Here is a 20,603-nt window from a genome sequence, read left to right as displayed (position 1 = left end):
CCCCCCCCCTGAAATCTAAATTCCTAAATGTGGTTTGTATTTCATAATATTTTTGGTTAATTTCCTAATTTGCTATTTACAAAAATGCTCTAATGTTGACATTAACTTCAACATTCCCCTACCATATAGTTATATATGTCGTACAATCCCAACTTGTTTTTCACAATTTCAAGTTAGGCTTGGTGGGGATATCCCTAGCTGTTGTTTGATAAGCACATAGTTGAGTTTGAACCATTTAATTATCTCGCTTTCTAAGATGAAATATAAACATAACCTATAAATAAATTTTAACATAATCACTGAATTCCTGAATGGTGTATATGAATTATTATTGTTGTTGCTAACATCTATATCAGTATATAAAGGGAAAAGAACAAAGCTCTGGTTACAAACAAGTGTCATTTTATGATAAATTCATGAAACATACATCTTCACCAATTGTAACAGCCTCGGGATAAAGCCCATGAATCATATCATTCACCAGCATCAAATACACCACAGCATCTACATCTGTAGCAAATCCAAAGTACTCGTTGTAGTTTCCAGTAAACCCTACCTAAAGCACACACAAAGAAAGAAAGAAAGAAAGAAAGAAAGAAAGAAAGAAAAAAGTTCTCGTCATAAGCCAAAGCATGAATATAGTATAATAAATCCTGACACAGTTAACAATTGTAGCCAAATTGAGAGCGAGGATTATCCATATCAAAAAATAAAAGGATAAAGACCTGCAGATCTGTAGGCAGGGGACTGTTTGATCAAAATTTTAAAATGTCATTCCTATATAATATCTATATATAGGAATGACATTTTAAAATGTCTATATATATATATATATATATATAGACACACACACACACACACACGAGGGAAATAAGCCTTTAAAACCAAAATTCTCAGAAACGAAAGCCTGACACCTTGCCCCATCTTGTGAGGTAAGTTCCCCAACCCCCCTTGAATAGTGTACCTCTAGGCCACGATGTGTATACATCATGGAGGTCACACCATCAAATCTGAACCCATCGAACTTGTATTCTTCGAGCCACCATCTAGCATTTGATAGTAGAAACCTTAGTACCTAAAAGAAGGTATAGAAGGATGAAACCTTAGGTTATATATAGACATGAGATAAACATAAACGGGACAAAGCAGAGTTCATCCACACATACAGACACAATTGTTAAATTACCAATCAACGTTAAGGGGTTCGAACATAAGACCTAATCTGGTACCACGTTAAATCACCAATCAATTTAAATTGATGGCTTATGGTAAATTTAATTATATCAATACTCCAACAATTTATAATTTAGAAAAGAAAAAACTTACTTCCCAGCTTCCGTAATTAAAAAGACGAGAATCCCACATCCAATGATAACCTCGGGATCCAGAATGAAAGTAATGGTTATCAGTGCCATCAAACATGTTTAGTCCATCCAACACATTCTTTGATGCATGGCTGTATTTGTAATAAAATATAGATCAATAAAAAATTATGGTTTCTTAAAATGGACAATAGATGATAAAGACAAACAAACTTGGAAGAATATTCAATATCAAACATGGGAAACAAAGAAATGACTGTATTTGTAATCAGAGGTAGACCAATAAAGAACTATAATTTTTTAAAATGGAAAATAGATGATAAGAAAAAAACTTGGAAGAATATTCAACATCAAGCAAGGTAAACAAAGAGCCAGATAATGGAATTGAACATATAGTCAAAGATCTGAAAAACTGTGGTCAGAGGAAACAGTGTCTTGAAAATTTTACACTACATCACCGGACCCATTGGATTTTTTTCTTTTTTCTTTTTCAGTTATAGATTCTATTCTATCAAGGAATGAATATTCTTCTTTCCTACTAAAAACATGTCAAATTGTATTTACAAAGAACAATTGGTTAGATCCGGCATGCATAAACCTGTGGGAGTCAGGGTTGATGAAATTTAATTCTCTAGTTCTTTTGCATGTTATTGTCATCAATTTAGAAGAAAAGTAGACAGGAATTACCCATCACCTCCCTATATGCCACATGATTTTAAAAGGAAACTTTTTTATCCAATAGATCTAGGTAATGAATACTGAAGGGAAAAAAAAAAAAAACAATTCTCCTACAAAGTAGTATTCTGAAAATAAAATAGAGTTTCCAGTTCTTTCCACAGTCTTGGTCTCTTTCTCTTTGCTTACCTATGAACAATATCCATGAGAACAAGCAGACCGAGCTCATGAGCTCTATCTATCAAAGATTTAAGTTCTTCAGGGGTTCCACAGCGACTGCTAGGAGCAAAAAAGTTGGTAACATGGTACCTACATTAAAGTGTGAAAGTTACAAATTGAATGCCGGGAGATGCCACACAAAGTGATGGCAAAAGTCCTCAAAATGCTGCATACCATTTATTAACACAATTATACTAAAAACTGCAGCATAATTTAGAAAAATCCACATATAATAAACATGAACTTACCCAAAGCTAGCATAATAGGAATGCTCTTGGATAGCCATGATCTGAACAGCATTGTATCCAAGCCTCTTAATACGAGGAAGGACATCATCTCGAAAGTTTGCATATGTATTTATAATAGGTTCCTAAAATTCAATGTTCAGCAATAGATGTGAATGAAGAATGTTGTACAGTGGCACAACATAAGAATGTTGAGAATTTCATATGTAAATGAATATTTCAATATCCATTTTTATTCTACAAATCAATCATGAAGTAATGTTTAAATATCTCCATCTTTCTCTCTCAACTCTCCAATCACTCCTTTCCTTCTTTAAGCTTTTCCAAGTAAATATTAGGGTTTTCTCCCCAAAAAAAGAAAGTAAAGCTTAAAAGTCTCTAGAAACTACTAGGCAGGTTAAGTATGAACTCTTGTGGCATGCGGTTTATGGCATTAATGTGGATCTTTTTCCGGTTGAATCAGCTTACTTTCAAGCTCCATTCCAAGGTGGAGTCTCCTGGAGGTAATTCAAAATCCTCTCAATCCTCTCAATTCTGGTCTACTATTTCTGATAAAATTATTTAGAAGCTGGATGGAGGGAAGAGATTTCAATTATCTAGGGTTTGGAGATTGACTTTTGTGCAATTCAGTATTTCCCAATGTTCCTATCTATTTTATGCCAATTTTCATCACGCCTTCTCTGAAATGTGTCAAGTGGTGTCAAACATATTATATGGGGTTAAACCGAGGCCTTGTTGGCAAAAGGAGTGGCTGTTTACGAAGGCCATGGAAGCTTGTTGAACTCTAACTCATTTCAGGTTTGGAAATGGCAAGCAAAGCTCTTTTTGGCATGACAAATGGTCGGGTAATTCACCTTTTAAACTTGTTTATCCACATCTCTATCAGGTGGTTTCTTCTCCAAATGGCTCTGTGTTTAACTGTTGGGGTTGTTCTCTTCAAAGCTGAAAATTTGAAACTAAAGAAACTTTAAGGATAACGAACTTGAAGAATTTGGTCTATTATTGCCTAATTTAGCATCAGTTTCAAGGGAGGATGCCAGAGGTTAGAGTTCAGACTCTTTGGGAGTTTTTTCAGTCGGTTCTCAATGTAGCATATATCAATCTCCTGTGGTCAATCTCAATCTTCTTTGAGTTAATGTAGTCAAAGCTTTAATGTCAGACATATGGTTAAAAGGAATGGGAGTATTTTTAAAGACATGAATTTGAGAAGTTAATCCACGTACTTACCAAGTAAATCGTGCAAATTTTAAAATTATCCTAGAGAAAACAAGGGGTGGACAAAAGGATTGTTGGAAATTAAAAGTAACCATTTTTAGTTTCACTAGTGAATTTGGGTGGTTTAACACAGCAGTCAAATTACACTGAAAATGTTCTTCTACCTGTTTAAGCTCTACATTCTGTTTCATATAGAAAGCCAAAATTCCAAGGTACATTAATTCTTTTTTCTTGGTTGGTTTCTTTGGAGAGGCTAAACACCATAGACTTTGTCTAATGATCTTCATCCACAGTTGTGGGTCACTTTGGTCAAACAATTTAAAGTGTTTTAACACTTTTATGCCACTTCCAAGCATAATCTTGAGTAGGAAGTAATGTTGCCATATNTTACTCCCAAGCAAAATTTTGAACAGGAAGTAATTTTGGCATGGAAAAGAACACAATGAAAAAGATAATAAACATTTAGAAAGAACACAGTATCTATCACAGGGAACAGAAGTTGCTTACNAAGATGTTTACCGTACTACTCATACCAACATGGCTCTCATAAATTCTAAGTGCCCTCGGCTTTTTTGGCTGAGGATGTTGAAATACATACTTTTCCTACAATAACGAGAGGTAAACAGAAAGTAAATTCCAGTAAAACAAAGCAGTTTGCAGCTTAGCTGTAGAAAGTCATACAATAATAAGTAGCCAGTAAGCAAGCAATTATCACCAAATAACAATGCAATAGTTAAGGATTTTACTCACCCATGATCTCCCTAAACAACCGGAGAAAATTTAAGANAAAAAAAAAAAAAAAAAAAAAAAAAAAAGTACCATTAGCCATTCATTTTGGAACGTTATAATCTAATGTCAGTAATCTATTTTCCCAATATTTATTAATATTTTCATAATTGCAGTTCCAAAAGGTTTTCCATACTGCCTAAACAATTATACGATAGATTGGTAAATTTATAAAATATACCTCTTCTGGTGGATCATAGTATATGCCATTGTACGGTATTTCACCTGGAGCCTGTACAGAAAACTTGATCCAAGCAGGAATTGAGTCTTTGATGCCAGAAGGAGAATCCATTCGAATCTACAAGTATCGACAATTCAGATACANAAAAAAAAAAAAAAAAAAAAAAAAAAAAAAAAAAAAAAAAAAAAAAAAAAACTAAACTAAACTAAACTAAGCGCTACAAACCATCCATCTACTTAAAAAATTCTCAACCCAACCCAAGTTACGCAATCAAATCAGTACATCACATTTCTTTGGAAAAACCTCACTTTTGGTAGAATCTAACGAAGCTCAGCAAATGGAACTGAGTGAAGAAATATAACAGCATCCAAGAGACACAGAGAAAGACTCACAGTTGCCACACACACTAATCAGGAACCTAGAGTCTTTAACTCACGTAGGAAGATTGAATCTATTAAGTGTTGCACACAGGCAAACTATGCTTCAGATGAATGTTTCAACCTTAGGTTAGTTGTTTTAGGCCCTCCCATCATTGTTGAAAATACTATTAAATATCAGTATTTGTCAATTGTTGACTCTGTCTTGGCCAATAAAAAAGGTCACTCAGCAAGTTGTTCTCAACTATTTTAATTTCATGACAATTCAGCAAGAATGAAGCTACCCACGACAAGCTCCAATGTAGGATGCATGAACATCTCTCCTTATTGCTGTGTTTCATTTGCAAGAGTAGTTCTGAATCACAAGGCCATCTTTTTGTAACATGTAAATATGCTATTCTTCTCTTCCTCCCCTGAATAGTTCCGGATCACAAAACCATCTTTTTGTATCATATGAATGTGAAATTCTTCTCTTTTCCTCTTCTGGACGTCACACCTTCTCTCTTATGTTTTACTGGGAAATCCCATTTAGAAAGGAAATCAGAGCTTATCTGGATGCACATTGTGAGGACTTTTATATGTCTTACTTGGGTAGAAAGGAAGCAAAGAATACATAAAGAGATGGAGCTTCCTTTTGATACATTTTTGGATGCTATAATCTTTCTGGTTATTACTTGGGGTAAATGCTCCCTCTTTTCTGTTACTATGACCTAGATATCTTTATTTCGAAAATACCTGAATCTTTTTCCTAAATATATAAACAATGAGCTCATACAATTATTGGGTTTGACCCTATTGGGATAGTGATGATAAACTTTTTAACATTTCCTTGGGTAGAAATGAAGCAAAGAATACATGAAGAAATGGGGCTTCCTTTTGATACATTTTTGGATGCTATAATTTTTCTGGTTATTACTTGGGGTAATTGCTCCCCCTTTTCTGTTACTACAGCTTCTCTAATCACATATCCAATCGGAGGGTCTTTTTCAACTCCTTCTGAGCAGGCTCTCCCCTTCTTTTCTAATTTTGTACCATCAATATTGTTTCTTATCAAAATAATAATAATAATAATAAATAATAATTAGTTAATAAATAAATAAACGTCCATAACTCCAAATGAATATCTTCTAGAGTCCTAAAATCAAATTATTTTCCTTGCATAATTTATACACCGTCTTGAGAATATGTACCTTCACTCGAGAACCATGAGGAATGGCTGGGGAACCATCTGCATTATTAGGCAAAAAAATTTCCCAGACACCAAACTCATTCTGCACACAAAAAAAAACATAATTGTAAATTGCATTCTAAATACAAAGAGTACTAAAATGCTCAATAAGTATCGGTTCAGAGAGAGGAGAGAGCAAAGAAATTTATGAGGACAAACAATAGGAAGTTGGGATCTACAACAAATATCACATACCCGGGTCATAATATCTGCATTAGGATTCCAATTGTTGAAGTCTCCAATCAACGCAGCTGACTAAAAGAGGAAGAAAGAAGTTATTTTCCTCGAAGTTCATCAAAAACATAAACGCACAGAAAACTCAAGTAGAAAATGCCAGAAAATTGCTCCAAACAACCATCAAGCTATATTGTTTTCCAATTAAATGAAAGCCGATTGGGTGCATTCAGGAAATAGCAGTTTGGACGACATCTATGTCTCATCAATTGACCAAATCAACTTTGCTAGTGTCTTAACGATTTTTATGTGTGAAAATATTCGAGAGATTCTGATATCCCTTGTGACAAACTTAAAAGAAATGGAAACGAGATATCAATCATTAATGTGAAGAAATTGGAGACTTCTAGGGATAACAGAGACATCAACATTCAACAAAGAACTTGAGGAAGAACCAAAAACGAATGGGAAAATGGTTAAGAGATCTGGTCTCCTAAATCACCATTGAATTTTCAAAGAATTTGTTCATTCAGCTGTTCTGAGGATCTTTTTTTTTTTCAAAGAATGACTTCACTTTTAGTGAAAATAATAAACCAGTTGGAATTCCGTTTATTCAAGGAGCTCCTCGGGGAATAAGAATTTTCTTTGCAAATTTTGATGAGAAATTTCAAAGAATAAACCACTGTAACAGTGACAAACAGGTGGAAGAAGAAAGGAAGATGTCAAAACCCTGTCCTCGAGAAAGGATACGAAGTTGCATATTGTTCAAAACTATGAAAGGGCTTCCAATTTCTAATGTGTCACCAATTACCATCCAATAAAAATCCCTCACATGTTCTGCAATAGTAGAAGAAATCTTCTCAAAAAGCCGACAAAGGATTAGTAAAGAGAATTGTGTCAAAAACAAACTTAAGATAGTTAATGACAAGGGAGCTTTCTCCCACATTGAAGCCTTTCACAAAACACAGACCATGGCCTCTANAGAGGAGAGAGCAAAGAAATTTATGAGGACAAACAATAGGAAGTTGGGATCTACAACAAATATCACATACCCGGGTCATAATATCTGCATTAGGATTCCAATTGTTGAAGTCTCCAATCAACGCAGCTGACTAAAAGAGGAAGAAAGAAGTTATTTTCCTCGAAGTTCATCAAAAACATAAACGCACAGAAAACTCAAGTAGAAAATGCCAGAAAATTGCTCCAAACAACCATCAAGCTATATTGTTTTCCAATTAAATGAAAGCCGATTGGGTGCATTCAGGAAATAGCAGTTTGGACGACATCTATGTCTCATCAATTGACCAAATCAACTTTGCTAGTGTCTTAACGATTTTTATGTGTTTGGGTGCATTCAGGAAATAGCAGTTTGGACGACATCTATGTCTCATCAATTGACCAAATCAACTTTGCTAGTGTCTTAACGATTTTTATGTGTGAAAATATTCGAGAGATTCTGATATCCCTTGTGACAAACTTAAAAGAAATGGAAACGAGATATCAATCATTAATGTGAAGAAATTGGAGACTTCTAGGGATAACAGAGACATCAACATTCAACAAAGAACTTGAGGAAGAACCAAAAACGAATGGGAAAATGGTTAAGAGATCTGGTCTCCTAAATCACCATTGAATTTTCAAAGAATTTGTTCATTCAGCTGTTCTGAGGATCTTTTTTTTTTTCAAAGAATGACTTCACTTTTAGTGAAAATAATAAACCAGTTGGAATTCCGTTTATTCAAGGAGCTCCTCGGGGAATAAGAATTTTCTTTGCAAATTTTGATGAGAAATTTCAAAGAATAAACCACTGTAACAGTGACAAACAGGTGGAAGAAGAAAGGAAGATGTCAAAACCCTGTCCTCGAGAAAGGATACGAAGTTGCATATTGTTCAAAACTATGAAAGGGCTTCCAATTTCTAATGTGTCACCAATTACCATCCAATAAAAATCCCTCACATGTTCTGCAATAGTAGAAGAAATCTTCTCAAAAAGCCGACAAAGGATTAGTAAAGAGAATTGTGTCAAAAACAAACTTAAGATAGTTAATGACAAGGGAGCTTTCTCCCACATTGAAGCCTTTCACAAAACACAGACCATGGCCTCTAAGAAGTAATTTGTTAAGTTAGTCAACAAGAAAAACAAAATAGGGAGGTGAGAAAAGACTCAGATCATAAAGAGGCCTTTAAAAACTGAGCTGCAAGATAAACCCGTGATAGGGTCAATCTTCAAGGGGGGCATGATTCCTTAACTTCTACAGAAGGATGTTATTCCGATAAAGACCAATATTCTCTAATTTCTAAGGACCCGATTACAAATGATAGCAAGTGATCCGAACTTAATCTTTCCATTCTAGAAACCCTTGCATTCTTTTATATAGCCAGCCAGCGTGAAGCAGCTCGAAAAATGCTGTCAATAAGAGTATATATATTATATACACAAGTTTCCAAGCCCGCTAGTACAACTAATCTCACGGGACAACTGCTCGACTTTATTACATTTGATTGACAAAGAAACACATAAGATATTAAATCCTAAGTAGGTGGATAACATGGATTGAACCATCCCCTCTGATCTCTGGGATCTCTTTATTATACCCATAGCTCTTATTGACCACTAGGCCAACTCATGGGTTAAAATCTATCGATGAGAGTTAAAATTGAATTCTCCCTTATATTGGACGATGGACAGGTTATTAATAATGTTGTTAAATAGCCTTCCGAAGATTCACAGTAAATGCTATGCCTTCTTTTTCTTCCTAATTTATCGCAAAAAAAACTGATGGAAAAATTCTGTAGCCTTTTTCAACTGTGAACCACTACTTTCCAACAAAAGGTCACACGAACATAGAAATGGTTGAGGAAAGCATCATTTTACATCTCCTTTGTGATTTTTGTTAGTTTCTGTTTTACTTTCACTCCCTTGTGGGGTTCATATTGAGCATTAGTCTCTTTTGGCAGCATCATTTTAAATCTCTTGACATGTACATTAGCAATCATCTTATAAGACAAAAGGTCAAACTAATAGGGTCCTTGNTTTTTTTTTTTTTTTTTTTTTTTTTTTTTTTTTTTGGTGGGGGTAATCACAAAAGCTAGTTCCTAGGAATGCCAGAATAAGCTCTGCCTCAAGAACAGTAGAAATCTGACCCCTTATTTTTGTTGAGGATTATTGGGAGTGAGTCCCACATTGGTTAATTTAGTGGAAGATCATGGGTTTATAAATGAGAAATACTATCTCCATTGGTACGAGGTCTTTTGGGGAAGTCCAAAGCAAATCCATGAGAGCTTATGCTCAAAGTGGACAATATCATACCATTGTGGAGAGTCGTGATTTCTAACAATTTTTCAGATTAAAGAACTTATAAATGCACCACGAAACACCAAAAATTAAAAAAATAAAAATAAATAGTGAACAACAAAACTACCGTTTGTGAGATCTCACATCGATTAGAGAGGGGAACGAGTGCCAGCAAGAACGCTGAGCCCCGAAGTGGGGTAAACGTGTTTTAAAAATCTTGAGAGAAAGCCCGAAAGGAAAAGCCCAAAGAGGACAATATCTGCTAGCGATGGACTTGGGCTTTTACAAATGGTATCGGAGCCAGACACCGGGGCGGTGTGCCAACGAGGACACTGAGCCCTGAAGAGGGTGGACACCAAGTGGTGTGTCAGCAAGGACGCTGGGCCCCGAATAGGGGTGGATTGTGAGATCTCACATCTCCGAGAGGGGAATGAAGCATTCTTTATAAGGGTGTAAAAACCTCTCCCTAACAGACGAGTTTTAAAAACCTTGAGGGGAAGCTCGAAAGGGAAAGCCCAAAGAGGACAATATCTGCTAGCGGTGGGCTCGAGCTGTTACACAACTAATTTAGATACCATGGCATATTTACTCCAAAGAATTGTTCACCAAGTACAAAAATATTATGATTCTCGACTAGCTATGGTTACTAAATAGTTCCCTGATCAATGCCAAAGCAAGCAACTGAACAAGAATAAATTAAAAATTCTGTTATCATTGAATGGAAAACTGACCGTAGCTCCTGGTGCCCATTCACGGTACGTGATACCTATGGCACTGAAAAAACCAATTGAAAACAAATTTAGAAACCATGCAAGAAATTTATCATGCATGATTTAAATAACAATTAATTGGAAAAAGAAGGTGATCTACTCCTATTGTCAACGTATATAACAGAAAGAGGAGGAGAACTAGTGGGTAAGAAGTGTAAAGTAAGTGGGGTGCCTTTTTGTAGCTAACTAGTAGACGGAAAGGGGAGAGGAGATAATGACCATTTAGGATAGAGCGAGGGGGAGAAGTACTCGTTCAGGTGATAAACTAACAAATGGGAGAGAAAGGTGAAGTCTCTAATCTTCCCATAGGCTCGCACTTCTATGTGCTCTTTTGAATCCGAAGTGAATTCAATCCATGGTAGACGTGAACGATTTTTTTTATTGGAATGGAAGGAATTACTTTAAGATATCTTTAACGAACATAAATATTTTATTGCAGAAATAACAAAACGATACTAATCAAGAATAGATATGATAAAATTAAGGAAACATGAAGTATGAATATGATAATCGAGCCACATATGAAGCTTCACCAAAAATGACAAAAATAGTCCTAACTAGTCTTCGATTGACTCCAAGTTTCTGGAATAAGTAGGCTATTTATTTGAGCTAAACAAACAACACTTCACAAGATTAAAACGACTTTCAAAATCACCTTTGTCACTTTGGATTGGGCAAAACCTGCTCCTAAGTACATATCCGCATCTTGACTCACATGCAAATTCTCATTGAAATCACCAAATACTGCTAAAAATATAATTTCACGTTTACTTCATTTATTGGTGATAAACTATTTTTATATTTCTACATACTTGGTATCCTTATTTCCCTGAGATTGCTGAAATATCTGTATACCTCTTTAATACTTTATTTTTGACATACAAATATATTCTCTATACAGCAGTAAAAGAATTATCTGAGATTGCTGAAATATCAATAAAAGTCTAGATAAAACATTATTGTTCTACAAGTTCCGATTTTATTACACATAACAATAGTGCCAATCATAAGGTGGTCTGAATCAGTGTTTTCACACTTCCAAGTGCGTGTGAGAGAGAGAGACACAGGCAGCACATAAAAACTAAGAAAGTTACCTGCGTGTGAAACCAAACTTTTCATAGCCACGGGAGAACGCTTCTAACCCACCTTCATTCTGGTCAATAGCCTCCCTTAGCCTTCTGTACTGTTCGTAGCTAAATATATACAGAAATGGTTAGACTTTATCCGACATGATATGAGGAAAAACAAATTTTTTTTTTTTTTATGTAAGGTCAGTGATAAAAGGAATATGAAAGATTCTGCAAATTTGATATTCTTCAAAGATTCCACTGTTATTGATTGAATTTCTAAAAGACTTGATAAATGAGAAAGCTGGTTTTTCGAAAGGGAGAGAACTCACTATTCAATTTTTTCTTTTTCTTTTTATTTATGAGTATGCTCATTTACATCATATTTGTTTCCCAGATGCCAGCAAACGTCATCAAGACTCATGAAAAGAAGATGAGAGGCATTTTCTATGGGCTGAGGGTACTGATTATGGAGCCGCTTGGTTGGGAAGTGATCCCTTTTTCTCACTTCTTGTGGTGGGGAGACTCGCATTCCTGACCTCTTGGTTGAGGGTAGCCTCGGAGCTATTTTTCACTTTGGCACTTTTCTCCCTCTTATACATGTGGCTTTTAACACATTTCGCAAAAGACTGTTGAAGCTAATAATAGAGTTTGAATGAGTTGTTGAAGCTAATAATAGAGTTTGAATGAGTTGAATGAGTTACTGCCGAAGAGAAGGAGGAGGTGAATTCAATTTCATCCACACAAATCTCAACCAACTCCGGGAATCTCCCTATAAAAGGACCTCCCTCCCCATCATTCAAATCACTCCTCCTCTCAATCTCACTTCAGTTTTCTGTTGTCACCAACAACTGGTATCAGAGCAATCTTGCAGCAGCAAAAAAAATGGCAGCAGAAAAACAAGTTGAGAGCTACGTTCAGCCCGCCATCCCGAGGTTCGATGGTCACTATGATCATTGGGCGATGTTGATGGAAAATTTTCTCAGATCAAAGGAGTTCTTTGATATGGTGGAGACGGGTTATGAAGAGCCAAATGAAGGCGAGGTACTCTCAGCTGGTCAACAGCAACTGTTGGCAGCATCGAAGCTGAAGGACCTGAAGGTCAAGAACTATTTATTTCAGTCCATTGATAGGACTATCTTGGAAACAATGCTTCAGAAGAAGACATCCAAGGAAATTTGGGATTCTATGAGGAGGAAGTATCAAGGCTCAACGAGAGTAAAACGTGCTCAACTACAAGCCGTCAGAAGAGACTTTGAAATTCTCCAAATGCAAAAGGGAGAAACGGTGAATGATTATATTGGCAAGGTTATAAGTCTTGCAAGTAAAATGAGGATGCATGGTGGTTCAATCACGGAGGTTGCGGTCGTAGAAAAGATTTTGCGATCACTAACTCCAAAGTTCGATTACATTGTATGTTCTATCGAAGAAGCAAACAATGTCGAAGAGATGCAAATAGATGAACTCCAAAGCTCCCTGTTAGTACATGAGCAGAGGCTCAATCGTACAAGTGCAATAGAGGAGATGACAGCCTTAAAAATATCCACACCAGGTGAATCTTCAAGCCCTAGAGGTAGAGGGCAAAGAAGAGGCAGAGGTCGTGGGAGAGGCAGTCGAGAAAGAAGTGGAGATGTTGGCAGGTCAGTAGACCTAGCCAGAAATGATTATGAAAACAAAGGCAAGAGACACTTTGACAAGTCCAAGGTGGAATGCTACAGATGTGGACGCCTTGGACATTACAAAAATGAATGCTATACCAGGCTTCAAAAGGAGAAAAGAGATCAATCCAATTTTGTGGAGAGAAGAGAAGAAGAAACATTATTAATGTCATTCCATGCTATGAAGGTTGCAGATCAAGGTGTATGGGTCGTAGACTCTGGATGCAGCAATCATATGACAGGTTGTAAGGAATTCTTCTCAACTCTAGATGAAAATTTTCATACTACGGTTTCTCTCGGCAACAATTCAACTCTCCAAGTGATGGGGAAAGGAACCGTAGATATCAAGACTAGAAATGGCTTTGTAGAGTCTATTTCTAATGTATTCTACATCCCTGATCTGAAAGCCAACTTACTTAGTATCGGTCAATTACAAGAAAAGGGGTATGTGATCACATTCCAAAATGATGAATGTGAAATTTATGACTCCAAAAGAGGATCGATTGCTAAGATGAAGATGACCACCAACCGTCTATATCCGTTGACGTTAAATATCGTTGCCAAAAGTTTGATGGTGAAGAAAGAAGATACCACCTGGCTTTGGCATTTTAGGTATGGTCATCTACACTTCAAAGGATTAAAGACGTTGTCCTCAAAGAAGATGGTAACTGGGTTGCCAGATATTACTCCACCAACGGAAATTTGCGAGAGCTGTGTAGTAGCAAAACATGAAAGAAACTCTTTTCCATCTGGAAAATCAAGAAGAGCTCAAGCAATTTTGGAGTTGATTCATTCGGACATATGTGGTCCCATCTCTCCAGCATCAAATGGTAACAAGAAATATTTCATGACCCTCATCGATGATTTTAGTCGAAAAACATGGACTTATTTCTTGCACGCCAAATCAGAAGCCTTTGATTGCTTCAAAAAGTTTTGTGCTACTATGAAGACGGAAACTGGAAGAAGAGTCAAGGCTTTAAGAACTGACAGAGGTGGAGAATTCTGCTCGAACGAGTTTATTCAATTTTGTGAAGAGAAGGGCATACGGAGGCAGTTAACAACAGCATATACACCACAACAAAATGGTGTGGCCGAAAGGAAAAACAGGACCATTCTCAACATGGTTCGAAGTTTACTAAATAAAGGAGAAGTCCCGAAGGAATTCTGGCCAGAAGCTGTCGTGTGGTCCGTTCACATTCTCAACCGGAGTCCTACCTTTTCTGTTAGAGATATGACTCCACAAGAAGCATGGAGCGGAAGAAAACCTGCAGTAGACCACTTTAGAATCTTTGGGTGCATAGCATATGCACACGTTCCTGATGAGAAAAGGAAGAAACTTGAAGACAAGAGTTTGAAGTGTGTGTTCCTTGGAGTAAGCGAGACCTCTAAGGCGTACAAGCTTTATGATCCTTTGACAAAGAAGGTGGTGGTAAGTCGTGATGTAGTCTTTGACGAAAAGAAGACTTGGACATGGGAAGAAAAGATCACTGTGAATCAGCAGATTCCTGTAGATCTTGAAGAAGAACAAACTGAAGCCCCTATTCAGCCTCACTTTGAGCATGGAGAGAGCTCATCACAAGCTCAACAAGAAGAACCAGTAGAAGAAGATCATGATCATAATCAAAGACATCCAAGAACAAGAAAGAGACCAAACTGGATGATTGATTATGAGATGGACTATGAATCAAGTGATAGTGGTTATTTTGCATTCTTTATGGATAGTGATCCAATTGTCTATGAAGAAGCAGTAAAGGAGAAGAAATGGAAGGAAGCTATGGACAGTGAAATCAAATCCATAGAGAAGAACAAGACTTGGGAGCTCACTGATCTTCCTAGAGGGCAGAAAACAATCGGAGTAAAATGGGTTTTCAAAACCAAGTTGAATGAAAACGGTGAGGTGGATAAGTACAAGGCGCGACTTGTTGCAAAAGGATACAAGCAAAAGTATGGAATTGATTATAAGGAGGTATTTGCACCAGTGGCACGTCAAGACACTATCAGGCTCATAATTTCTATTGCAGCACAGAAATCTTGGCCTATATATCAACTTGATGTGAAATCGGCCTTCTTACATGGAGAGCTTCAAGAAGAAGTATATGTGGAGCAACCAGAAGGTTTTGTTCAAAAAGGCAAAGAGGAACAAGTATACAAGTTGAAGAAAGCTTTGTACGGTTTGAAGCAAGCTCCAAGGGCATGGTATAGTCGCATTGATTCTCATTTTGAAAAGATGGGATTCACTAAATGCCCGTATGAACATACGTTGTATGTGAAAACTGAAAAGGGAGGTAACATTATCATTATTTGCTTATACGTTGATGATTTAATATTTACTGGCAATAATGAAGAAATGTTTGAATTTTTTAAGAAGAGCATGATGAAGGAATTTGAAATGACGGATCTTGGCTTGATGAGATATTTTCTTGGAGTAGAAGTTACTCAAACTCCCGCAGGTAACTTTATCTGTCAGAAGAAGTATGCTCAAGAATTACTTGAAAGGTTTAAATTGGATGAGCGCACATTTGGAACTCCATCAGAATTGGGTTTAAAGTTGCACAAGGATATTGACGGGCGAGAGGTTGATAATAGGTACTTCAAACAAATTGTGGGAAGTTTGATGTACCTAACTTCAACCAGACCAGACATCATGTATGCGGTTAGTATGATAAGTCGTTACATGGAGCATCCAACGGAAAAACATCTCAATGCAGCAAGAAGGATACTTCGTTATGTGAGAGGAACCTTTGATTTGGGGGTATTCTACAAGAAAGGAGATGATCCGAAGATGGTTGGCTATACAGATAGTGACTATGCAGGTGATATAGACGATCGTAAAAGTACTTCAGGAAGTATTTTCATGATGAGTTCAGGAGCTATTTGCTGGTCTTCAAAGAAGCAACCTATTGTAACACTCTCAACTACAGAAGCAGAATTTGTGGCAGCAGCAGCATGCTCGTGCCAAGCAATTTGGTTAAGAAAAATGCTTGAAATTCTTAATCATAAGCAACCAGGTACGACGGTTATATATTGTGATAATATGTCAACTATTAAGTTGTCTAAAAATCCTGTGTTGCATGGAAGGAGCAAGCACATCGATGTTCGATTTCATTTCTTGCGTGATTTGTGTAAAGAAGGCATTATTGAACTCAACTTTTGCCGAAGTGATGAACAAATCGCAGATCTATTCACAAAGCCCTTGAAACAACCATTGTTCGAGAAGCTTAGAAGAAAAATGGGAATGTGCAGAATCCAAGATGTATATCAAGATGACGAAGAGAAGTCCTAAACTGATTTCTGCAGAATTCAGTTTAAGGGAGGGTGTTGAAGCTAATAATAGAGTTTGAATGAGTTGTTGAAGCTAATAATAGAGTTTGAATGAGTTGAATGAGTTACTGCCGAAGAGAAGGAGGAGGTGAATTCAATTTCATCCACACAAATCTCAACCAACTCCGGGAATCTCCCTATAAAAGGACCTCCCTCCCCATCATTCAAATCACTCCTCCTCTCAATCTCACTTCAGTTTTCTGTGTCTGTTGTCACCAACAAAGACCCCAAGAACATTCAAATTTTCTTGTGAAATTTAATGATAAAGGGCATTACATTTTGCTTCTCTCCCAACACATGCTGTCTTTGAAAGAGGGATGGGAGGACCAAAACCATCAATTCATGCACTTCTGTGTTCGTTCTTCAAGAATTTTGGTCCTTCCCTAAGAATGCTTCTTTCAACCTTGAACAATGTTAGGATCATATCAGTCGTTAGCTCTGATACCAGTTGTTAGGATCGATACCAGTTGTTAGGATCGCACAACAACGCACACGCTCGATCTAGATGAACACAAAGAATGGGATAGAGTAAGTTGCAAGGAGAACTCTGGCTAAAAGGATTTTGTATTTATGACTTCAGTGATGTACAACAAGAGAGTACAGAGAATAGAAAAAGTACATTTTCAAAGCACTACCGGACCAGATATATATATGGTATAGTTTACTATATATAGCTTTACCAGATTTAGCCATCTACTATATATAACTATTTACCATATATAGCTTTACCGGATATAGCTTTACCATATATAGCTTTACTATATATAGCTTTACCGGATATAGATCATCTTTTCAATGAAATGCAACGTGGTCTGTTGGAGAATGCAACTAAGGGGGTTATTTAGAAAATTTACATAGAAAGACTTTTCAAGGATACTTCAAAAGAAAGTGAAGGAACTTCGGTACATATACTTCAAAGTCTCTTCAAAGTTCCTTTCCAGAGATCCTCACTGTAATTATAATTCTCCTTTTCATTAATATCAGATGCATAAATTTTTGGAATCCCCTTAGCTTCTTTCAATATGATGTCTTATTGAGTGTTATACTTGTTTTAAAACTAATGGAAGTTACTTACAAAGGATGACGATACAGACTTACCGGTAATCAAGATGTCCTTTGTGAGCCAACAAATATGGATCTATTTCATAGATTCTCTGCCCACTGCCAGGTGGAGGAATGGATCTCACAGTGGGTTCGGCCAAGCTACTTTTTGAAGGAATTGATATTTCCTCCAGTGGTGCTTGATCCATCAGCTTCTCATCAGCTTCTATTGTTTGACTATCTACATCATGAAGCACCTGAAACCAAGTTACAAAAATAATGAAGGTACTGTCAAGAAACTTATTGATGTGACAACGGAAGTAAACATGGGTATATAGACAAAAGTAAAGACATCAAATCAATACGACTAATAGACAAGCTATCCTCATGAACGTCTTTATAATGAAAAAATGCAAGTCCAGCTGGTTGTTTTCAGCATATTAAATTATCTCTTTTAGAAGAAAGACCAAAAATTAAGTAATTGAATGGGCCTAGACATAGATAAATTTACTGACAGTACTTATACTGGGCAAAGATAGCCAGACCGCTGATTTATAGGATTGAGTTTAAAATGGATTTGGAATTTAAGATTCTAAGTATACCTTTAAGGTTTCAAAACATCTCACCTATAGTTAGAATGGTTTTAAAAAACAGCCTTCCAACTAGAAGCAATCAAAGAAGGAAAATAGTTGCAAAAAATAGATCTATGTTCGGGGTATCCAAATTAATGAGACCAAATGACCAAAACTTTCTTGTTCAGATTGGTGAGACCATAGATGATAGAATTNTTTTTTTTTTTTTTTTTTTTTTTTTTTTTTTTTTTTTTTTTTTTTTTTTTTTTTTTTTTTTTGAGATATCAATCAAAAGAGTTTTCACCAAAGCATTGAGAGAAGGATTAGCACAGCAAGGATTGCAAAGAATACACATATTGGTTGTAGGTGGCAATTAGGATGTCTCTCTTGAACTTCTTTTATACCACCTCATTTACACGCAAAATCAATGACTGACTGTAAGTCTGTGGTTTCTAAATAGCAACTTTGCTCCCAATATCGACTAAATGATTTTAAATATCAGCCTAAATTACACTTAAGCTGTAAGAACCTCAGTAAAACCAAGAACATAAATTTCACTAACCTGATCATCCTCTGATACTACGCCAGAAATTTCAGACTCACCGTCCAAAGTCGAAGAGCTATCGCTTTCACTCCCAGGAACCAGTATGTTACCAGAAGCAGCAGTTGAGGTCGACAACACGGAATTAGAATCGTAAGTGGACTTGGTACCAACAATCTTCCCTGCAAACAAGGATCAAATCAACTCCATCTACAGAAATACAGTGTAGGTAATTTCACAAGTACGAATTAAAGTTCATTAACCACTAAACCGTTCACAAGTCCTCTTAACAAACAATGACTCAAAATACTTCCCGTAGATAATAACCAGCCAGAAAAATCTCAACACACAACGTACACATACAGCCAACACTGGCGATCCAATTCCAATCATACAAAAAAACCTTACAAAGCATACATACGACATTTTCCAGCAAAATTAATCAAAAATACCAGTCAAACACGAAAATCAACACGAGCTCCAGGAGTCTACATGTCAGCAAAGAATTAAAGTGTTATGAAGAAGGAAAATGCAAAAGTGAGGTGAGTACTAGCAGACGATTCCTTCCTCATGAAGAGAGATAGCGGCATCTTCCTGTCGCCATTGAAGGAAGAGTCGGAGTACTTGCAGAGCGCCGGAACTGCAGGGAACCGAATCCCTGGGAGCGTATAAACCATTTTCCGACGAGAGAGAAAGAGGTGGAGAAGAAGAAGCGGAGAGGATTCACTGAGAGGAAGGTGATGAAACTGCGTGAAGTTAGAAAAGAAATAAGTGTATACTCAGTGAGCATTCAGTATTCACAGAAATCGGAAAGAGAGGGAAACGAACGGCGCGAGAGAGAAGAAAGAGGAAGGGAGATTGTATGACACGTGGACAGTCACGTCACGTGGGTCTACACCATTCGATTTTTTTTTTTTTTTTACTACAAATTCTGTTCTCCCTGATTTCGCCATTATAAAAATTAAATCGCCATAATAATAATAAAAAAAAATAATAATAATAATAATATAATAATGTTTTTGTCCGTACGTAGAGTTTTTTTTTTTCATTTATAAATTTAAACCTTTTGAATTCTTATTTAATAATGAATATTTTATTTATTTATATTTATTAGAAATGTCTATTTAATCGAATGGTAATTAATATAAAAATATAAATACATTTTTAAAAATCTTAAGGCTAAATTTGGAATTTCATACGAAAAAAGAAAAATGGTACAAAATAAAAAAAATGAAAAAACATATATATGGTTTGGGTAAAATTTGGAGGACTGTTTGATGAGGCAAGCCACGTGGGTACGACGTCGTTTTGTGGAGATCAGATATGAGAGGCTGTGAATCTGAATCCCTGACGGTATGCGTGTCCCTTCCTTTCTTCCTATCCTCTCTCTCTTACTTTTTTTTTTATATTTTAATTTTTGCATTCTCTCTCTAACTTTAAGTTATATTTTTATTTTACTTAATAAAGAAATATATATTTTATTCATTCCTAAATGACTCATTAATCAAAGTAAGTTTAATGTTATTTTAAATTTGTTAGATTGCTTATGGAATCATCAACAAATGTACTAATTAATTATAATTTTCTAATTAAGATATAATAATAATAATATATATTTTAAATTTGTTAAGCTGAACTACATTTGAATGAGAGCTATTATTCTTTTCTTTTCGATGGCCTTTTGAAAATTTAAGCGCTTGATTTAAGACAAAACATGTTGAAAAAACTCAGTTTGGTGGGTGAAAAGGCTTGCATTTTTAAAAGCATCAATGTAACAGCCCAAGCTCACCACCAGTAGATATTGGATGGTCGTCAAACTCATAGTTTTAAAACATGTTTGCTAGAGACAAGTTTTCACACTATTATAAGAACTATTTTGTTCCCTCTCTAACCAACGTGGGATCTCACGGTTAAGT

The 20,603-nt window shown here is 36.1% G+C and overlaps 1 protein-coding gene across 1 annotated transcript in view; it reads right to left on the bottom strand.

The window, feature by feature from the left end:
• LOC111800430 (1,4-alpha-glucan-branching enzyme 2-2, chloroplastic/amyloplastic-like) overlaps window positions 1–19,510 on the bottom strand; it is a 25,879-nt gene extending 6,369 nt beyond the window's left edge. The window contains exons 1-14 of the mRNA XM_023684116.1: window positions 19,238–19,510; window positions 18,709–18,869; window positions 17,632–17,831; window positions 11,582–11,680; window positions 10,449–10,491; window positions 7,475–7,534; window positions 6,211–6,291; window positions 4,644–4,760; window positions 4,196–4,279; window positions 2,465–2,586; window positions 2,187–2,306; window positions 1,327–1,456; window positions 965–1,075; window positions 428–556 (exon numbers count right to left, since the gene is read on the bottom strand). Of these exons, the coding sequence (XP_023539884.1) occupies window positions 428–556; window positions 965–1,075; window positions 1,327–1,456; window positions 2,187–2,306; window positions 2,465–2,586; window positions 4,196–4,279; window positions 4,644–4,760; window positions 6,211–6,291; window positions 7,475–7,534; window positions 10,449–10,491; window positions 11,582–11,680; window positions 17,632–17,831; window positions 18,709–18,869; window positions 19,238–19,364 (1,584 nt within the window). The 5' untranslated portion in view covers window positions 19,365–19,510. The remainder of the gene's footprint in view (window positions 1–427; window positions 557–964; window positions 1,076–1,326; window positions 1,457–2,186; window positions 2,307–2,464; window positions 2,587–4,195; window positions 4,280–4,643; window positions 4,761–6,210; window positions 6,292–7,474; window positions 7,535–10,448; window positions 10,492–11,581; window positions 11,681–17,631; window positions 17,832–18,708; window positions 18,870–19,237) is intronic.
• Between the last annotated feature and the right edge of the window lie 1,093 nt (window positions 19,511–20,603).

This window comes from Cucurbita pepo, chromosome LG08, assembly GCF_002806865.2.
Source record: "Cucurbita pepo subsp. pepo cultivar mu-cu-16 chromosome LG08, ASM280686v2, whole genome shotgun sequence".
NCBI classification, from domain to species: domain Eukaryota; kingdom Viridiplantae; phylum Streptophyta; class Magnoliopsida; order Cucurbitales; family Cucurbitaceae; genus Cucurbita; species Cucurbita pepo.
The sequence above is the reverse complement of the archived record's forward strand: the minus strand, read 5'-3'. Positions and strand labels throughout refer to the sequence as shown.